The following is a 14,398-nucleotide window of genomic DNA, read 5'->3' as shown; positions in this document are numbered from 1 at the left end:
TGACAGTGCAAAGTGCAGAACAATATGGCTGTGTGGGGGTGGGGGATATGTATGTGTGACTGCGAGGTTATGATATGTGTGGGAGGGGGGGGCGGCAGGGAGTAATGGCTCTGACGGCTGTGGGGAAGAAACTGTTTCTCAGTCTATTTGTTGTAGTCCGTATATTCCTGTACCGCTTGCCTGATGGCAGCGGCACAAACAGTCTGTGGCCCGGGTGGCTGGGATCCATGGCTATGGATCCAGCTCTCTTCTTGACCCGGTCTGTGTAATATGCCTGAGGTTCCTAGATTTCTGGCAGAAAGAAATCTATCATCCAAGGAGAAAGGATGGAGTGTTTCTAAACAAAAGAAACAGGAATTGATGCAGAAGGGAGACAAAAATAACAAACACAATCCTGTAGTGTGCATATACAGTATGTGTGTATGTCTTTGTTTCTGATCGACATTAACCCTCCGAAATGGGTGTCCTGTCAGACCGTCAGTTCCCAAAACCACACAAATAAACCTCAAAGTGCATGTGACTCCACCGGACTGGGTAAAAACCTTGCGTGGTCCAATGGACTCTGTCTCTTAAGATTGCAGGGCAGTTAAAAGAAAAGTCAACAGCCAACATTTTAGCTAACCTCTTGGGCAAGTCAAACTTCTCCCTTTTTGAAACAACTTCTGCTTCTCCTCCAGTTTCTCCTCAAGGCACTGAAGAAGAACGGGATCCACGTTGGGATCGAACTTGTTGGCAAACCAGTGACCGTAGTTGAGCAGCCAATGCAGTTCGGCCGCACCAAAAATGCAAACGCTGCGCACGTGCTGCCCCGAGCACGGAGGGTAAAGGTTCTCCTCCAGGTACTGCCACTTCACAAGCCTCGTCTTGCTCATCAGGTCTGTGATGTCGGGCTGGGACCTGGGCACCTCCCCGGGAACGCCTGGCAGTCGCACAAGCGTGGCCCAGAAGTGTTCGTCTGGAGAGTAGGTGTCCTCCGACCAGGCCAGGAAGTCCCTCACTACAGGGGATGAGTTCATGAACTGGACAAACTCCCGCGACAGCACAAAGTAGGCGTTGCCGATGAACATCTCTATGTTGTGCGGCGGCGGAGTCTTTGCCTGCTGTGTTTTTACCGGAAGTTTCTTATACTCAAAACTGGCGTCCTGCAGCTCGTAGTGGTACAGAAACCGCTGCTTCTTGAGCTCACTAGGTCGACTCGTCTCCAACATGCTGGAGCCTTTCAGCCGCCTCAGCTCTGACACCAGCTCCATGTTGGACTTCAGCGGGAAGTCCTGGCCGCAAAGGTTGATGACGTACTTCCACTTGACCTCCGATGTCAGAAGGTCTGACAGGCAGTTGAGGTCGGCCTTCAGGCGGCTGATGCTCGCGTAGAAAACGGCCTCGAGTTTGCTGGAGACGAAGACGTTAGGCAGGCAGCGGGACAAACCCTCCATGGCGGCGACAAACTGAGCCGATGACTTCTGATCATAGTGTATGCAGTAGATGTTGTTGGGAGAGTACACCGCCCTGAGGAGTCTCTCCACCATCCACGCATTTTTATGTACAACCAAAGAGTACGCAATGGGAAAATCCTTCTCTTCCTCAGAAACACACAAATCGTCATAACCCCTGATCTTCGTGAAGACAGGGCAATTTTGTATAAAGTTGATCAGTCTTTCGTCTTTATCTTCCACCGCAGTTTTCCTTCTGATGATGAGAGATTTACCCACTTCTACCGGGTCCATGTCATAAATAGCTTTGCAGCTGATGTTGTGCTTGACAAACGGCTGATTGGTTGGAGCTGGCGGAGGATCCAGAAACTCAAGGATGTAGATGTACTTGACGCTGACCAGCAGCACGAAAATTAACGTCAGCACAGAGAGGAGAGGGGGGACGAACGTCTTCCTGAGCTTCAGCAAGAACCGCTTTGCATTCATCCTGTGGGGAAATGAAACAAAACAAAAGAAACACACTTGAGGAACAGAAACCAACATTTTGAGTCATACATTTGATACAAAACAGAACAAACATCTGAAGCAAACCATTACTGCGGAATTAGTTTTCTTTTTTGGGTCTAATGTGACCTGAATATTTGCAACATGAGTCAGTAAAGTTTTAAACGGGGCCACGTTTCACCCGCTGCACCAGCCTTTCTTTTAGTCAAACTCTTGATGGCGTTTGGTATCCGAGGGATGAATGGATTCAGTTTCAATAACACAACGTTTCTTCACCTTTTTCAAAGCCCTGCCGTAAACGTCCTTCAATCAATTATTAATGCTGAAAGTTTAGCTTAGTATTATGAAACCAGAAGATGACTGTTTCAAGCGTGAAACAGTCATCTTCACAGAAGCGTGCGTCTGTGTTTCAGTCTTATTTTAAAGCAAAAAGGAAGTAATTCTTTGTGCTGACAAATTAGGCGAATGAAGACATCCTTCGCTAGTAACACTTGTCTACAAAAACTGTTAAAGATGTTCGGCAGCACTGTGAGTACTAAGTTCTAAGACGAAACAATGAAACGGTGACAGACAAGACAGGAAAGCTGACCGCTGGCGACGCTGAAGCTAGCATACACTGTAGAGCTTCCCTGAGTTGTAGTTTCTAATCAGCTAATTTTTACTGTCTTGGCAAATGTTTAAACTGATTGAACCTAAACCTGATATGTCGATACTCGGAGCGAATTTAAAACACAGGTTGAGATTTCTGAATCACAGTAATTCCCTTGGTGAAAACGCAAAAAGTTAGTTATTATTATTTTAGCATTAAGAGCAGCTTAAACACTGGACGAGCTTAAATAAACCACTGGCTCCTCAAAGTTAAACTGAATTTTCCAGTCATTAAAGACTCACTTTATCTCATGTGCTTGTATTGTCACACCCTTATTGGAAATTCAATTAAGCAAAGCTAAAATGACACCAAAAAATGCTTCATCTATTTGTACTTTTTCAGAGGATAAATACCTTTATAATAACCTTTTTAGTTTACATTACATTCCCAATCCAATAATTCTCATTCAAGTCTGAAGTGATTTGTTTTTTAAACACACCCTACAGATTATTTTAACAATGAACTCTATTCTCTAGAGCCTTTGTTTTAAAAATAAGAACACAAAGCAAATGATTTGGCTGCTTCTTTTAGCAACCCGGTCCCGACTGGTCCAAAAAGGCTATTTCAGTTCACTTCAACAATCTCAGAGAAACCTTAAACTGAAATTACATGAAGGCGTCATAATGTATGTCACTTTCTTTAATGAAAAATAAACAATGAACTAGTAATCCAAACAGGGGACAATGCAGGAACCAATGGGAAGCCAGGAACATGAGCAGGAGCAACGTTAGGAGCCAATGAAAAACGATGAGACGAGGGAGATTATGTAAACACAAGAAGGAGTGCAAGTGACTACGGAACCAGAGGAACAGATGACAGGTGATTAATAACAGCTGGGGAACGGAGTGGGTAAAGGCAAAATGAGGTAATAACTGGCAGGCTAAGCGTTTAAGCTTCGTCTCATCTTGTGAGCCCACAGCTCTGCGTTGCTTGGCCTACACACCAAGTCATACTGTTGATCTTTATTTTGGGCGGTGCCAGGCAATTTCATCCTCTTCCAAGTCAAACCAGTTTAAATATTTTGCCTCTTCTCGCCATTGTGGCCATCTGTAGTGAATAACTAACTGAGTTCTTTCTGGGTCTAAACAAAGGTCCGTGCACGAGGAAGCTGGCTATTGTTACTTGCTCCTGACAGTTTCCGGTGTTTGCCGCGGGGGAAAACGTCCTCCATCTTTCTGGTTTCCGCGGGAGCTTTCCGTTTCCCTCCGACTAATTGAAGTCGTTTTTTTAACAAATGACACAGAATCTTGTGGTTTGTCCTAAAGAGAACAGACTTTATGAGCGTCAGTGGAGGATAAATCTGAGATCATTAAGACAGAGCAGTGGAAGAAAGTCGCCCGGCGGGTACTTCTCAAAAGATTTACCAACATACCAGAGCTGATAGCAGAACAGACTCCCACACACCCATTTCCTGGAAGACATTCCTATTGCTGTAATGCATTTGGAAACCATAACTAACTAAAATTGGGCCGTTGCCAGGACTCAGCAGGGTCCAGCGCTATGTACCAAAAACACAAAGGAGCTTGGCAGCTGTGCTCAGGTAGTGCACCTTCAAGACTCGCAGCATGAGACGTGACTCCAGATGCACCGGAATGCGAAATAAGACCTTACGACCCAAAAGATTTAGCACATCCACTCCTCTGCACACTTCCGTCCAATCAACCAACAAAACACAGCATATGAGGGGCAAACGGATGGCTCGGTAACAGGAGGTCAGGACATAAGGTGATGTGACACAATGCAAAAGGTGGGTTTCTTTCCTGTGACTTCAATGCCAGTGCCAAAGGCAGGTTTCCTCCCTTAAAACAACTTGGTCGAGATTAAAGTAAAATGTAAAGCAAGGAAGCTCGGAAAATTTCTGTAATCTTTGAAGTGGGGCTTTTAAACAATATAGGAGCGAATTATGCTGAGATGGTGCAAAACTCAGCTTAGGTTTGAATATGGAAATGGTAAGTGAATTAAAAACGCTGTGGCATGAAAATTACTTGGCCACAACAGATTTACTCTGTTCTTGTTTTTTTTGTTTTTTTGTCATACTTAAATGATCGAGCAAATTTTAATATCAGACAAAGACAACCGAACAAAATTCAAAAAGCAGTTTGTGAATAATGATATAATTTATCAGGAAAGAAAACCTGTTCCCACCAATCTGACCATTTGAGGGAAAAATCAAAAAAACAAAAACTAATGGACTCCCTTGGTAATTACAGTTAATGTTGTTTAACCACAGTTTTGGGAAGAAGTGTTTCCTTTTACTAGCTATCCCTACGTTACCTTATGAAAAATCTCATAATGATCTGACAAAAATAAATGAATAAAATCAAGAACTCAAGAGAAGCAAAGTCATTGGGGTTACAAACCATTTCTAAAACTTTGGGAAGCCACTGAACCCCAATGAGAGCCATCATCCACAGCTGGAGAAAACATGGGAAATTGTCAGCTTTCCCGTGGCGGCCCTGTTGTCGAGGACTCATCCAGGATGTTACGAGCCCAGCGGACCTTACTTGACCTTGCATTTAGGGTCAAAACTCATGGTTCAACAATAAGGCCAAAAAAAGGGAGTCAAAGGAGAGAGGCTGACCAATAAGAAGACAAGAGCCAACATAGCATTTGATCCACAAGAGTTTAGGGGAAAATATTCTATATTCATTATCTAGGCAATAATACACTGCAGATGTTCTGTCTGAAAAAAGAACATCACAGTGGTAGTATGATGGTCTTGAGTTACAATGCTTTTCAGGACCTTGATGATAAAACCATGAATTCTGCTCTCAACCAAAACACACTTGGGTTATGCTGCAGGACAACAGGCCAAAGCATAATGGTGAGTCTGGACTGTCAACGTTTGGATTTTAATGTAAGAGACATCCGGTGACATGAGCTTTAACTTGAATTAAAGTAATTCTGCAAAAAGAAAAATTGGAGTTAATGACAATTGATGTCAGGATTTGATTGGTAGACAATATAGCCAATCAGAAGCTAGTGTTGCTAAGTGTGGTTGAAAGCACAACGTTTCTGCTGAGTTTCGTAAGTTTAGTTTGTGGTGGATACGTCATGGTTGTGTCAGTATGCGTCGTGAATAAGTCAGTATTGGTTTAACAGTAATAAAACAGTGAAAAATATATGTCTAAAAGTTTAGTAATGAGTTTAGTAAAAGGGTGTTAGGACCATAATACTCATAAGTTTTATATGCTAAATGCTAGGATGTTAATGGTTGTTAAGCTAATTTACATTTCTACAAGCTATTCTAGTTTCTGCCATTATTGCATTGTTTAGCGATTACCGAGTCACAGTAGCCTGGAACAAAACTAACCCTTTGTTCTGCGCTTCGCTTCGTACAGAAGGCCTGGACCTTCAGCTATGGTGAAACGGTTGCTTGCTGGAGGCTTGGACTCTGCTGAAGTTGTAGCAGAGTTACAACTGATGTGTTACACGCTGTAACGCTGTTACACTGTGGCCATTATGTAGCCATTGATACACAATGGCTAACGTTCGGCTGTCACATATGTAATAGCTAAATTATGAAATAAGCTATGCTGTGGAGCTCATAGGAAATTGAGTGGCTGTGAACAGCCACATAGGAAGTAGAGCCTCGACATCTTTGCTAGCAATAAAGTATCTTAAACTTTCCCCTTACTTTGACTTTAATTGTTTGATATTTGGAAATGTGTCCAACACAAACTGAATGGCTTCGTTCACTTCCTCTGCTGCCATCACCAAGCTACAACCGTATACAGGCAGACTACAATTGTGAAAACAACCTGGAAAATCATTTGCATCATTCCCAACTCCAGGATGAAATGCATCGGAGTGGGACAAATCCCAGATGGCGTATTTAGCAGTGGGACAATATATATATATTTTATATCTATTCAAGTTCTTCTGTAACGAACCATCCAGGAATCAATCAACTTTAATAAAGAAAACTGAATCATCCCGACTGTGCATTCTTGCCGACGCCCCCTGGTGACCACAAATTTTAAGGCTACATAATTAGCTCTTTCCCAGAACAGCCCCCAAGGGCAGCACTACCAGTTATTAGGTCAGGTGGGTTTTGGCTAGCTTTCTTCTCTTCATAAACAAATTTGTCATTTAAAAACTGCCTCTTTTTTTTAATTCGCTCGAGTTAACGTTGACTGAGATAAAACTTTTGTTTGACCATTAGGAAAAATTCAAATGTGACAACACAGAAACGGAAGACATTTGTGAGAGGGAAAATAGTTTTCACAGCACCGTGTGTAGCGCCCAGAGCACACAGTCCCAGGTACCAACAGGCATGCAGGTGCCTGTTGTCAGTGCACAATCGCACAACCGCAGCTGAAACGTCGTCTCACTAAATATGATTTGCATATCTACTGATATGAAAATCACTAGATACCTGGAGATTAAGTGCTTTGCCCGTCGACATTCGGTGGGGGAAACTGGAATCGAACTTACGTTTCCACTGAGCTTCAGCCAATCTCTTACTTAGCAAAGCTAATAAAAGAAAATTGACTTTTTAAAAATAGGTCAGAGAGGTAATAAAATCTTTTCCGACAGATTTACGACTCACATGAGAACGTGGAAAACCTTCAAACATTTAAAACACTCTGTACAGTGCAGTTACGCAACTGAAGTGAAAAATACCGTAAAACCTGTTTAGGTAAGGGGAGATTATTGGCTTAAAACGGGGCTGGGTTGTTGAAGAATAACTTCAAGCTCTGAACATCTCACAAAGCTCTGTTCAGTTGACCATAGAAGATTGAAGGAGTGTAGCACAACTGCAAACCTGCCCAGACATGATTGTGTGTTTAATATAAAGCTGCCAAACAAGAAGATAAGAAGAAGCAACTGAAGAGGCCCGTGGTAACGCTAGCTGGAGTGTCAAACTCCAGTCCTGGAGGGCTGTGGTGTCCTGCAGCCTTTAGATGTGCCTCTGCTGCACCACCTCAACAGAATAATTAGGTCATTAAGGCTCTGGAGAACCGATCTACACAAGGAGGAGGTAATTAAGCCATTTCATTCCAGTGTTTTGTACCTGTGGCACATCTAAAAACTGCAGGACATGCAGCGGCCCTTGAGGCCTGGAGTTTGACACCTGTGCGCTAGAGGAGATGCAGCTCAGGTAGATGAATCTGTTGACAAGACAACTAACTCCACAATTTTGTGTCCTTAATAAAATAGTAAAGGTGTCGCGATACAACATTTTCACTTAGCGATACGAAACAAATATCGCAGCTTTGAGAATTTGACGACACTGATATTGGCCCAAAGCAATATCAGCGTGAATCTTGCACACTTTTTACTACTTGTTTTTCCATGTGGAATGTTGGAAAAGGTTTAATCAAGTGATATTATCCAACCAAAGAACAACAGTCAACAATGGCGAACTAAATACTGGAGCAGAGTGCTTATATCGGAGATTCTAGATGCAGACGTAAATAATCCGATACTCGTTTTTTGGCTGATAACATATCGATTTTGATATTGATATCAGATCGGGACAACTCCAAAAATCGCAGTCAGAAGAAAGTCTTATAGTTAAACAAACCAATGGAAGAAGGTGGACTGGTCAAATAAGACATACTGACACCGGACATCTCCATGTTCACACCATCCACATGCTGAAACATGGTGGTGGCATAATGATGTTGAGGGAATGTTTTCTTCAATAGTGGCAAAGAAGCTGCTCAGAGCTGATGGAAAGATGGGTGGAACTGAGAAAGGAGTTGAAACTGGGGTCGAAATTCATCCTCTAATGGTACAACAGCCCTAAAATAAACCCAGAGCGACGATGGACTGGTTGAGATCAAGTCATAAGTCTCTGAATTGAACTGAGAATCAGAGACGTTAAAGTTGCTGGTCGTATGCTCTGTCAATCCGATATAAAGGGACTTGACACATTTTACAAAAAAAAACAATGGCAAAGATTCTGGTCTCAGTGTGTTCATACCTCTAAATTCTTGTACCTGGAATTGTACAAGAATTGCAAGTACTGGATTTCAAATGCAAGTCACAGTTTTCAGATTTTTATTTGCTAAATAAACATAGTCCTGAATCATCTTGTACTCACTTGACAAATGATTCTCTGTTTTATTTTTTTTGTCTTCCTGTCAAATGAAATCCCTGGAGAAGACCTTTCAGGTTTTGGTCGTGACCTGGGGGAAAAGTACCGATTGTGTGACTACTTTTACTTGGACTCCTGTTGCTCAGCTCATTAGCACATGGAACTGTTTGTTCTCAGGCCACAGTCTCAACAGTGGACTCGGTCTCTGGGGAACTGTTTTAATATAGACCACACATCCCTGTTAGTGAAATGTTGTCTCTGTCAGCTGGAAGATTACCAAACATTTTCAGCTCTTTTATGGAACACCAAAATTAGTATAGTGAGAATATAAAAAGGTCAATTTGTTTAATAAAGGGAACTGCCTCATAGTAATATTTCACCAATAATATATACACAGTATATATATATACATATATATACTGTATATATATCTATATATATATATATACTGTATATATATCTATATCTATATAGATATATATATGTACACTTTCTCATTGAATTCAATGAGAAAGTGTGTCCAAACTTTTGGTCTGTACTGTATATATATATATATATATATATATATAACTTTTGTTAGACAAGAAAGAAACTCTTTTTCTGTTTTCATCTACCAAAACACATCTGAGATTTTCTCTTCTTTTTTTTTTTGTTTTGGCAAAAATAAAACACCCACCTTACTCCCGGATACCAGGCGCCACGTGAACCGCCTCATCAAGCCATGTTGAACGTTTCGGCTCAGAGTTGTGTGAAGCAGCTCCAGTGATGTGAACACTGACACTTGGAGGATCGGGTGTCATCACCCGAGCTCACCGACGTCGAGAAGAAACGCCGAAAGTGCTCCCATCTTTCCTCCCTGCTCCCCTACACTTTCTTTACGCGCAGAAAACTTCGGACCGCCGCTGAAACGTCGCCTCGCTGACACACATCACTGACATTATCTTCAGAGCCAAAGAGAGGGGAAAGAATCCAAACAGCCTCTTGGCCGGTGATGACTGCGCGTCCGCGATGCCATGAGTTGGATTACTGTAACCCGGAAAGAGGGAGGACTTACAACATGCACGTTGCGGACAAGAAGATGTTGCGCCTCCGTTTTGCGGACAGACGGGGACGATCAGATGCGCCGAGGCGTGAATAAAAGCGCCGATCAACAAGTGGAGTTAGTTAGAAGGAAGTTCCTGAAGTCGTCCTGAACTGGCCGAGGGAGAGACGAGTTGGTGTGACGCGCAGAGGAACCCCCCCCCCCCTCCCCCTCCCCAAAAATAGAAGGTTTTAAGGGATGGGAAATGGGTTGATGTTTGGGTAAACCATAAAAGGAACCAAGAGGAATAAAGCAAAATAAGAAAAACAGAAAAAACAATTCGAAAGATTTTATTGGTAAATGTGGGTAAAGGGAGATCATGTGCAAATGAAGGAGAGGGTCTGCTCTCAATGCCCTCATTGTCTCCGGTCCTGACTGAGTCTTTGTGTGCGGTAGAGGGGGGGGCGGAAGAAACTGGAAACTTAACTGCAGACCCACAGGTATTTTATTATTGGGAATATTGTCTTACACACAGAGAGCAGCAGCACCAATCACGCCAACTTTTTTATTACCGCACGTACATATGCAGCTCGGTCGATCAAAGAACGTGATATGGAAGTCGTTCATTTGCAGCAGTTCAGCTCCATAACTGAACTGTGTGACATTAAACAACGGAGCCCTCGCTTGGAAAAATGAGAGGAGAACAAGAACAACCAGAGGTTTCTTTTCGGTACAGTTACCAAACTTACAATGAGTCCATTTGTAAATTCATCCGGCTCTATTCCAACACTTGATGGTGTTCTTTAAGAACATTCAAAAATAAAACTATTGATAACCCTGCCGAAAAGGGTTAACGTTGCTAAGACTCCCTCTGTCAAGCAGAATCAGTAAAACTGTGTCCTGAAACTGATGTAGCAATCAGGCGACGCTGATCAATGTAGTTTCATCATTTAAATCACATTTACCTATATATGAATAACTATCATTGCACAGAACCTGTGAATGTGGCCGTGGCGGGACATTGAACCCTCTAGTGGCCAACATACTGTAAATGCAATTTTTCAAAACCAAAGTTATAAGAAATGCTGAGAAATATTAATGTTTGTACAAATGTTCTAGACATAAATGAAAATAAATAAATAAAAGGCAATTTTCCCCCCATAATCAGCTGACAGTGAATTAAATCTACTGAAATTGACTTATTTGTCTTTCAGGTTATATATATATATATATATATATATATATATATATATATATATATATATATATATAGTAGAAAACTAGATATAAGAACAAAATTGTGTAGCAATGGGCAATTTCTTTCCATTATTTGATCAGTTTAATTTGAGTATAGTCATAAATCAATATGTAGCATGTGAAAAAAATGTTTTCAGAAATTATGTGTAATGTTCTTCCTTCTTCAAGTAAAAACTTAATGGGAAGTACATGTCAAAAATTCAGCCAAATTTATAAATCATAATCTCAAACCAATTTATGATCAATGCATGTTTTGGTAATTGACTTTTCATATCAGAAACCAGTAATGACAAACAACAAACAAACAGCAAAAAATTTTTTTTTTAAAAAAACAAAGGTTATTTTTTGTTTTAAAAAGCAAAATATTGAATTTGAAAGTTATTTTTACTGTTTTGTTGTGATATTATTGAGGTTTTTTTTCGATATTAGGTGCAGGTGCATATTTTTAATTTTCATTAAAAATATTTTTTTACATTCTTCTTTATTCAACAATCCTTAATCAAGCTCTCCCACTCGCTTTATTTGGGTAACAGGTACAAAATTGGTGTCAAACGTTTGTGCTGGTTTGTGCAGCAAAGATTTTCATTTGTGCTCCTATCATTCTAAAGATATAAAGAAAAATGTTCTCCAGGGGTATTTAAAATATATATATTAAATATCTTATGTTTTTGTATAGCCAAAATTGTCATTTGTACTGCTATCATTTTGTAAGTTGCTAACCTATGAATATGAATACTTTAATTTTAACCTGGAAGAAATTCAATTCAAACTTGGTCTTATTTCGAATGAACAGGTTGCTACAATGCCTCCCAAAACAATCTTGGTGACCTGTATCTTAGCTTCTGATCACTAGAGGGTGCTATTAGACAAACTGTAGTTTTTAAATACAAAAAATAAGAAAATAACCAAACATGTGCTTGGCATGTACTCAGCCCTTTTGAGGTCAAGGTTATGATCGACAGCAACACTTCTTTTCAATACTTCATAGCAGTGCATCAAGGTAAGTTTGTCCACTTGCACCTGCAGCATGCAAGATTCATAAAAGGAATGTATTTTTACATATTTTCCAAAATTGTTACTGTTTCAGTACAGTATGATATAAGACAGCTCATCTGTGCCAAATATATATATATATATACATATATTCAGGCTTCTCCTCCAACCTATGCTACTGCAATCTGCAGAAATGCACCCTCAACAACCCCTCAGAGCCAGGAGATTGTCTCAACGCTGTGATAATGGCAGAAAAACAATGTACTGACAATAGATTTTCTGCAGTCATCAGTGGCTATGCTAAGTAGCCAGAGCTGTCATGACATGCGATGCTATTGGGAGAAGGCTCTAAAATAGCAAAGAGTAAAGTGGTTTGCATAGACATTTTGGATGTCAAGCAGAAAAAAGTCACCAGGTGTTGCACATGGAACCTCTACATGCCTTAGTAGTGTGAGTTTTATTGCAAAACTTTAATAAAAGTTTAATAAAGTTGCAATACTACATGAATGGTGAAAAGCAATTTTTTTCTAGTCCACATCAGGACCATGTCCTTAAAGGGGTGGTTGTCAAATAGAAGAATTGGGGGACGGATATTGCAATGTAACAAATACATACACACATACATTATATATCCATCTTTATATATATATATATATATATATATATATATATATATATATAGAGAGAGAGAGAGAGAGAGAGAGAGAGAGAGAGAGAGATAGATAGATTATGAATGACAGCTATAACCTATTGATTGTCTGCCATATTTGAAATATTTCAACATAATTAACTAACAGGATTTTTAAAATTTATTTTCATTTTGCTAAACAGATGCCAAAGAAGTCTAAAAACATTTCTTTATATCTTTAAAATGATAGCGGCACAAACGAAAATTTTTGCTGCACAAACCTTTGACACCAATTTTGTCTGATTTGAAGAAGGTGTGAAAGCTGTAAGTGGCACAACACCTTCGAGGCAGAAATAAACAGCGCCTCCTACAGTCATACTGTAAAACAATCAAAAAAATCTGATGCGTGTGAAGGAGTGGGCTCTTTGCACCTCAGCTTCCGCGTTCGGGGAAAAGCGGCTCAATCGTTTCCGATCTATTGAAAAAGGCTCTTTACACTGGGCGTCTGAAGGGCTTGTCCAAGGTAACAATTAATGATGTACATCGATCCGAAGCCCCGACAATAAGCTGGAGAAAGGTTTTAAGCTGTTCGCCTCCTTATACACAGATACGAAGGTGAGTTTTACTTTCTTTAAACTTTGTGGCTATCATTAGCTTTAGCTTATGCTAGACATTTGTCTTGTAAAAATGTGCTATTTAAGTATCTAAACATTTTTCATCCATTCTAACGGACAATGTTTTTACCTTAATTTCAAGTATATTATGTGGTTTATTGTCGTTAGTGTCAGAGACCAAGTAACGGGGATTTTACGGTTCAGGCTTTTTGCTTCTGAAGCAGGAAGCACAACAAGCCCATAGCTTAACAGTAGAGCAGCTCTGGTGTCGGAGTTCTAGTTCAGCTGACTGTTTGGGTTCAAAGTTGTTGCTTTTAGAAAAATATGGCCGTGTTCCTTAAGGTCTCCGTGTTATTTCACTTTATTAGTTTTGCATGCTTCTTGTGAAGCAGGGCGGTGTTTACAGCAGTGTGTACAGGCGGATCAGTAGCTCGGCTGACTGGCTCTGGTCTGCTCTCTGGTTCCCATAAACTCGATCATTCAGGCTGAATACAGAAGGGATTCCATGGAAATAACACAGGAGGCTCCTTTACCTTCTGCTTTAGGCTCAAGAAGCTGATCAGGAGTGAAGTGAAGGCTGTAAACTTTGCTGTGCAGCGTTAGCTTTAACTGGTAGCGACGAATATTTACAAGCCACCGTCTTCTTAATTCAGGATCGTTTGGAAATCCATGAAACCTTAAAAGCCCATTATATTAGGAAGGCAACAATGTTCATAGTATTGTTTTATTTGCGTCTGAAATAGGACTTTGTCTTTTCTAGCTGTCATGCTAACTCCAAGCGGGAAAAAGAGAGCCGCATTTGCGCATGCGGTTGTGACGTCAGCGCGGCAGGTGCAAAGAGCCCATATAAGAACTGTGACAATTTTTCGTTTTTCTCACCAGGAAGTTTTATTTTTTGTTATATCACGCATGAAAGAGAAACAAACCAAATTCAATGTGTACTTTATTTGTTTTTGGCCAACAAAAGGCTTTAATTTCAATCTATTAATTTGCGTTAAAACAGAAATCAAATATCTACTCGCACTTTTACAGAACAAGGCCGTATTACTAAGTCGGAGTGGCGCAAGGATAGACTTTTGCGTAAAAATAATACAAAATGCAAAGAAAAAAAACTGTACCTTTGATATTTTTTACTTATTTATTCTCTCGATAAAACAAATTGCAACAAAAACTGTTTTAAAGGTGAAAATAAACAAATAAATAAATAAATTCGAAAAATTGTTGACGTACTTCCTGTCCTTCAGGCGCCGCCCCGT

At 40.4% G+C, this 14,398-nt stretch overlaps 1 protein-coding gene and 1 long non-coding RNA gene across 2 annotated transcripts; one reads left to right on the top strand and one right to left on the bottom strand.

Moving 5' to 3' along the window:
* Positions 1–600: 600 nt before the first annotated feature.
* LOC114149009 (beta-1,3-galactosyl-O-glycosyl-glycoprotein beta-1,6-N-acetylglucosaminyltransferase 4) lies at positions 601–10,188 on the bottom strand. Its single transcript, XM_028024548.1, has 2 exons — positions 9,306–10,188; positions 601–1,917 (listed from the first exon to the last, which is right to left on the bottom strand). Exon 2 carries the CDS (start codon positions 1,914–1,916, stop codon positions 618–620), a length of 1,299 nt encoding a protein of 432 aa, XP_027880349.1. The 5' UTR covers position 1,917; positions 9,306–10,188; the 3' UTR covers positions 601–617.
* A 6-nt stretch (positions 10,189–10,194) lies between these two features.
* LOC114149010 (uncharacterized) lies at positions 10,195–10,814 on the top strand. The gene is made up of 2 exons (XR_003596413.1): positions 10,195–10,499; positions 10,573–10,814. It is a non-coding gene; the product is annotated as an uncharacterized LOC114149010 (long non-coding RNA).
* Positions 10,815–14,398: the final 3,584 nt, after the last annotated feature.

Source organism: Xiphophorus couchianus, chromosome 8, assembly GCF_001444195.1.
Source record: "Xiphophorus couchianus chromosome 8, X_couchianus-1.0, whole genome shotgun sequence".
NCBI lineage: Eukaryota > Metazoa > Chordata > Actinopteri > Cyprinodontiformes > Poeciliidae > Xiphophorus > Xiphophorus couchianus.
Note: the sequence above shows the minus strand (reverse complement) of the source record. Positions and strands in the feature narration are given on the sequence as shown.

What these genes read in the sequence shown, in the direction of transcription:
- LOC114149009 (XM_028024548.1), bottom strand. Translation starts at nt 1,916, where the DNA reads ATGAATGCAAAGCGGTTCTTGCTGAAGCTCAGGAAGACGTTCGTCCCC.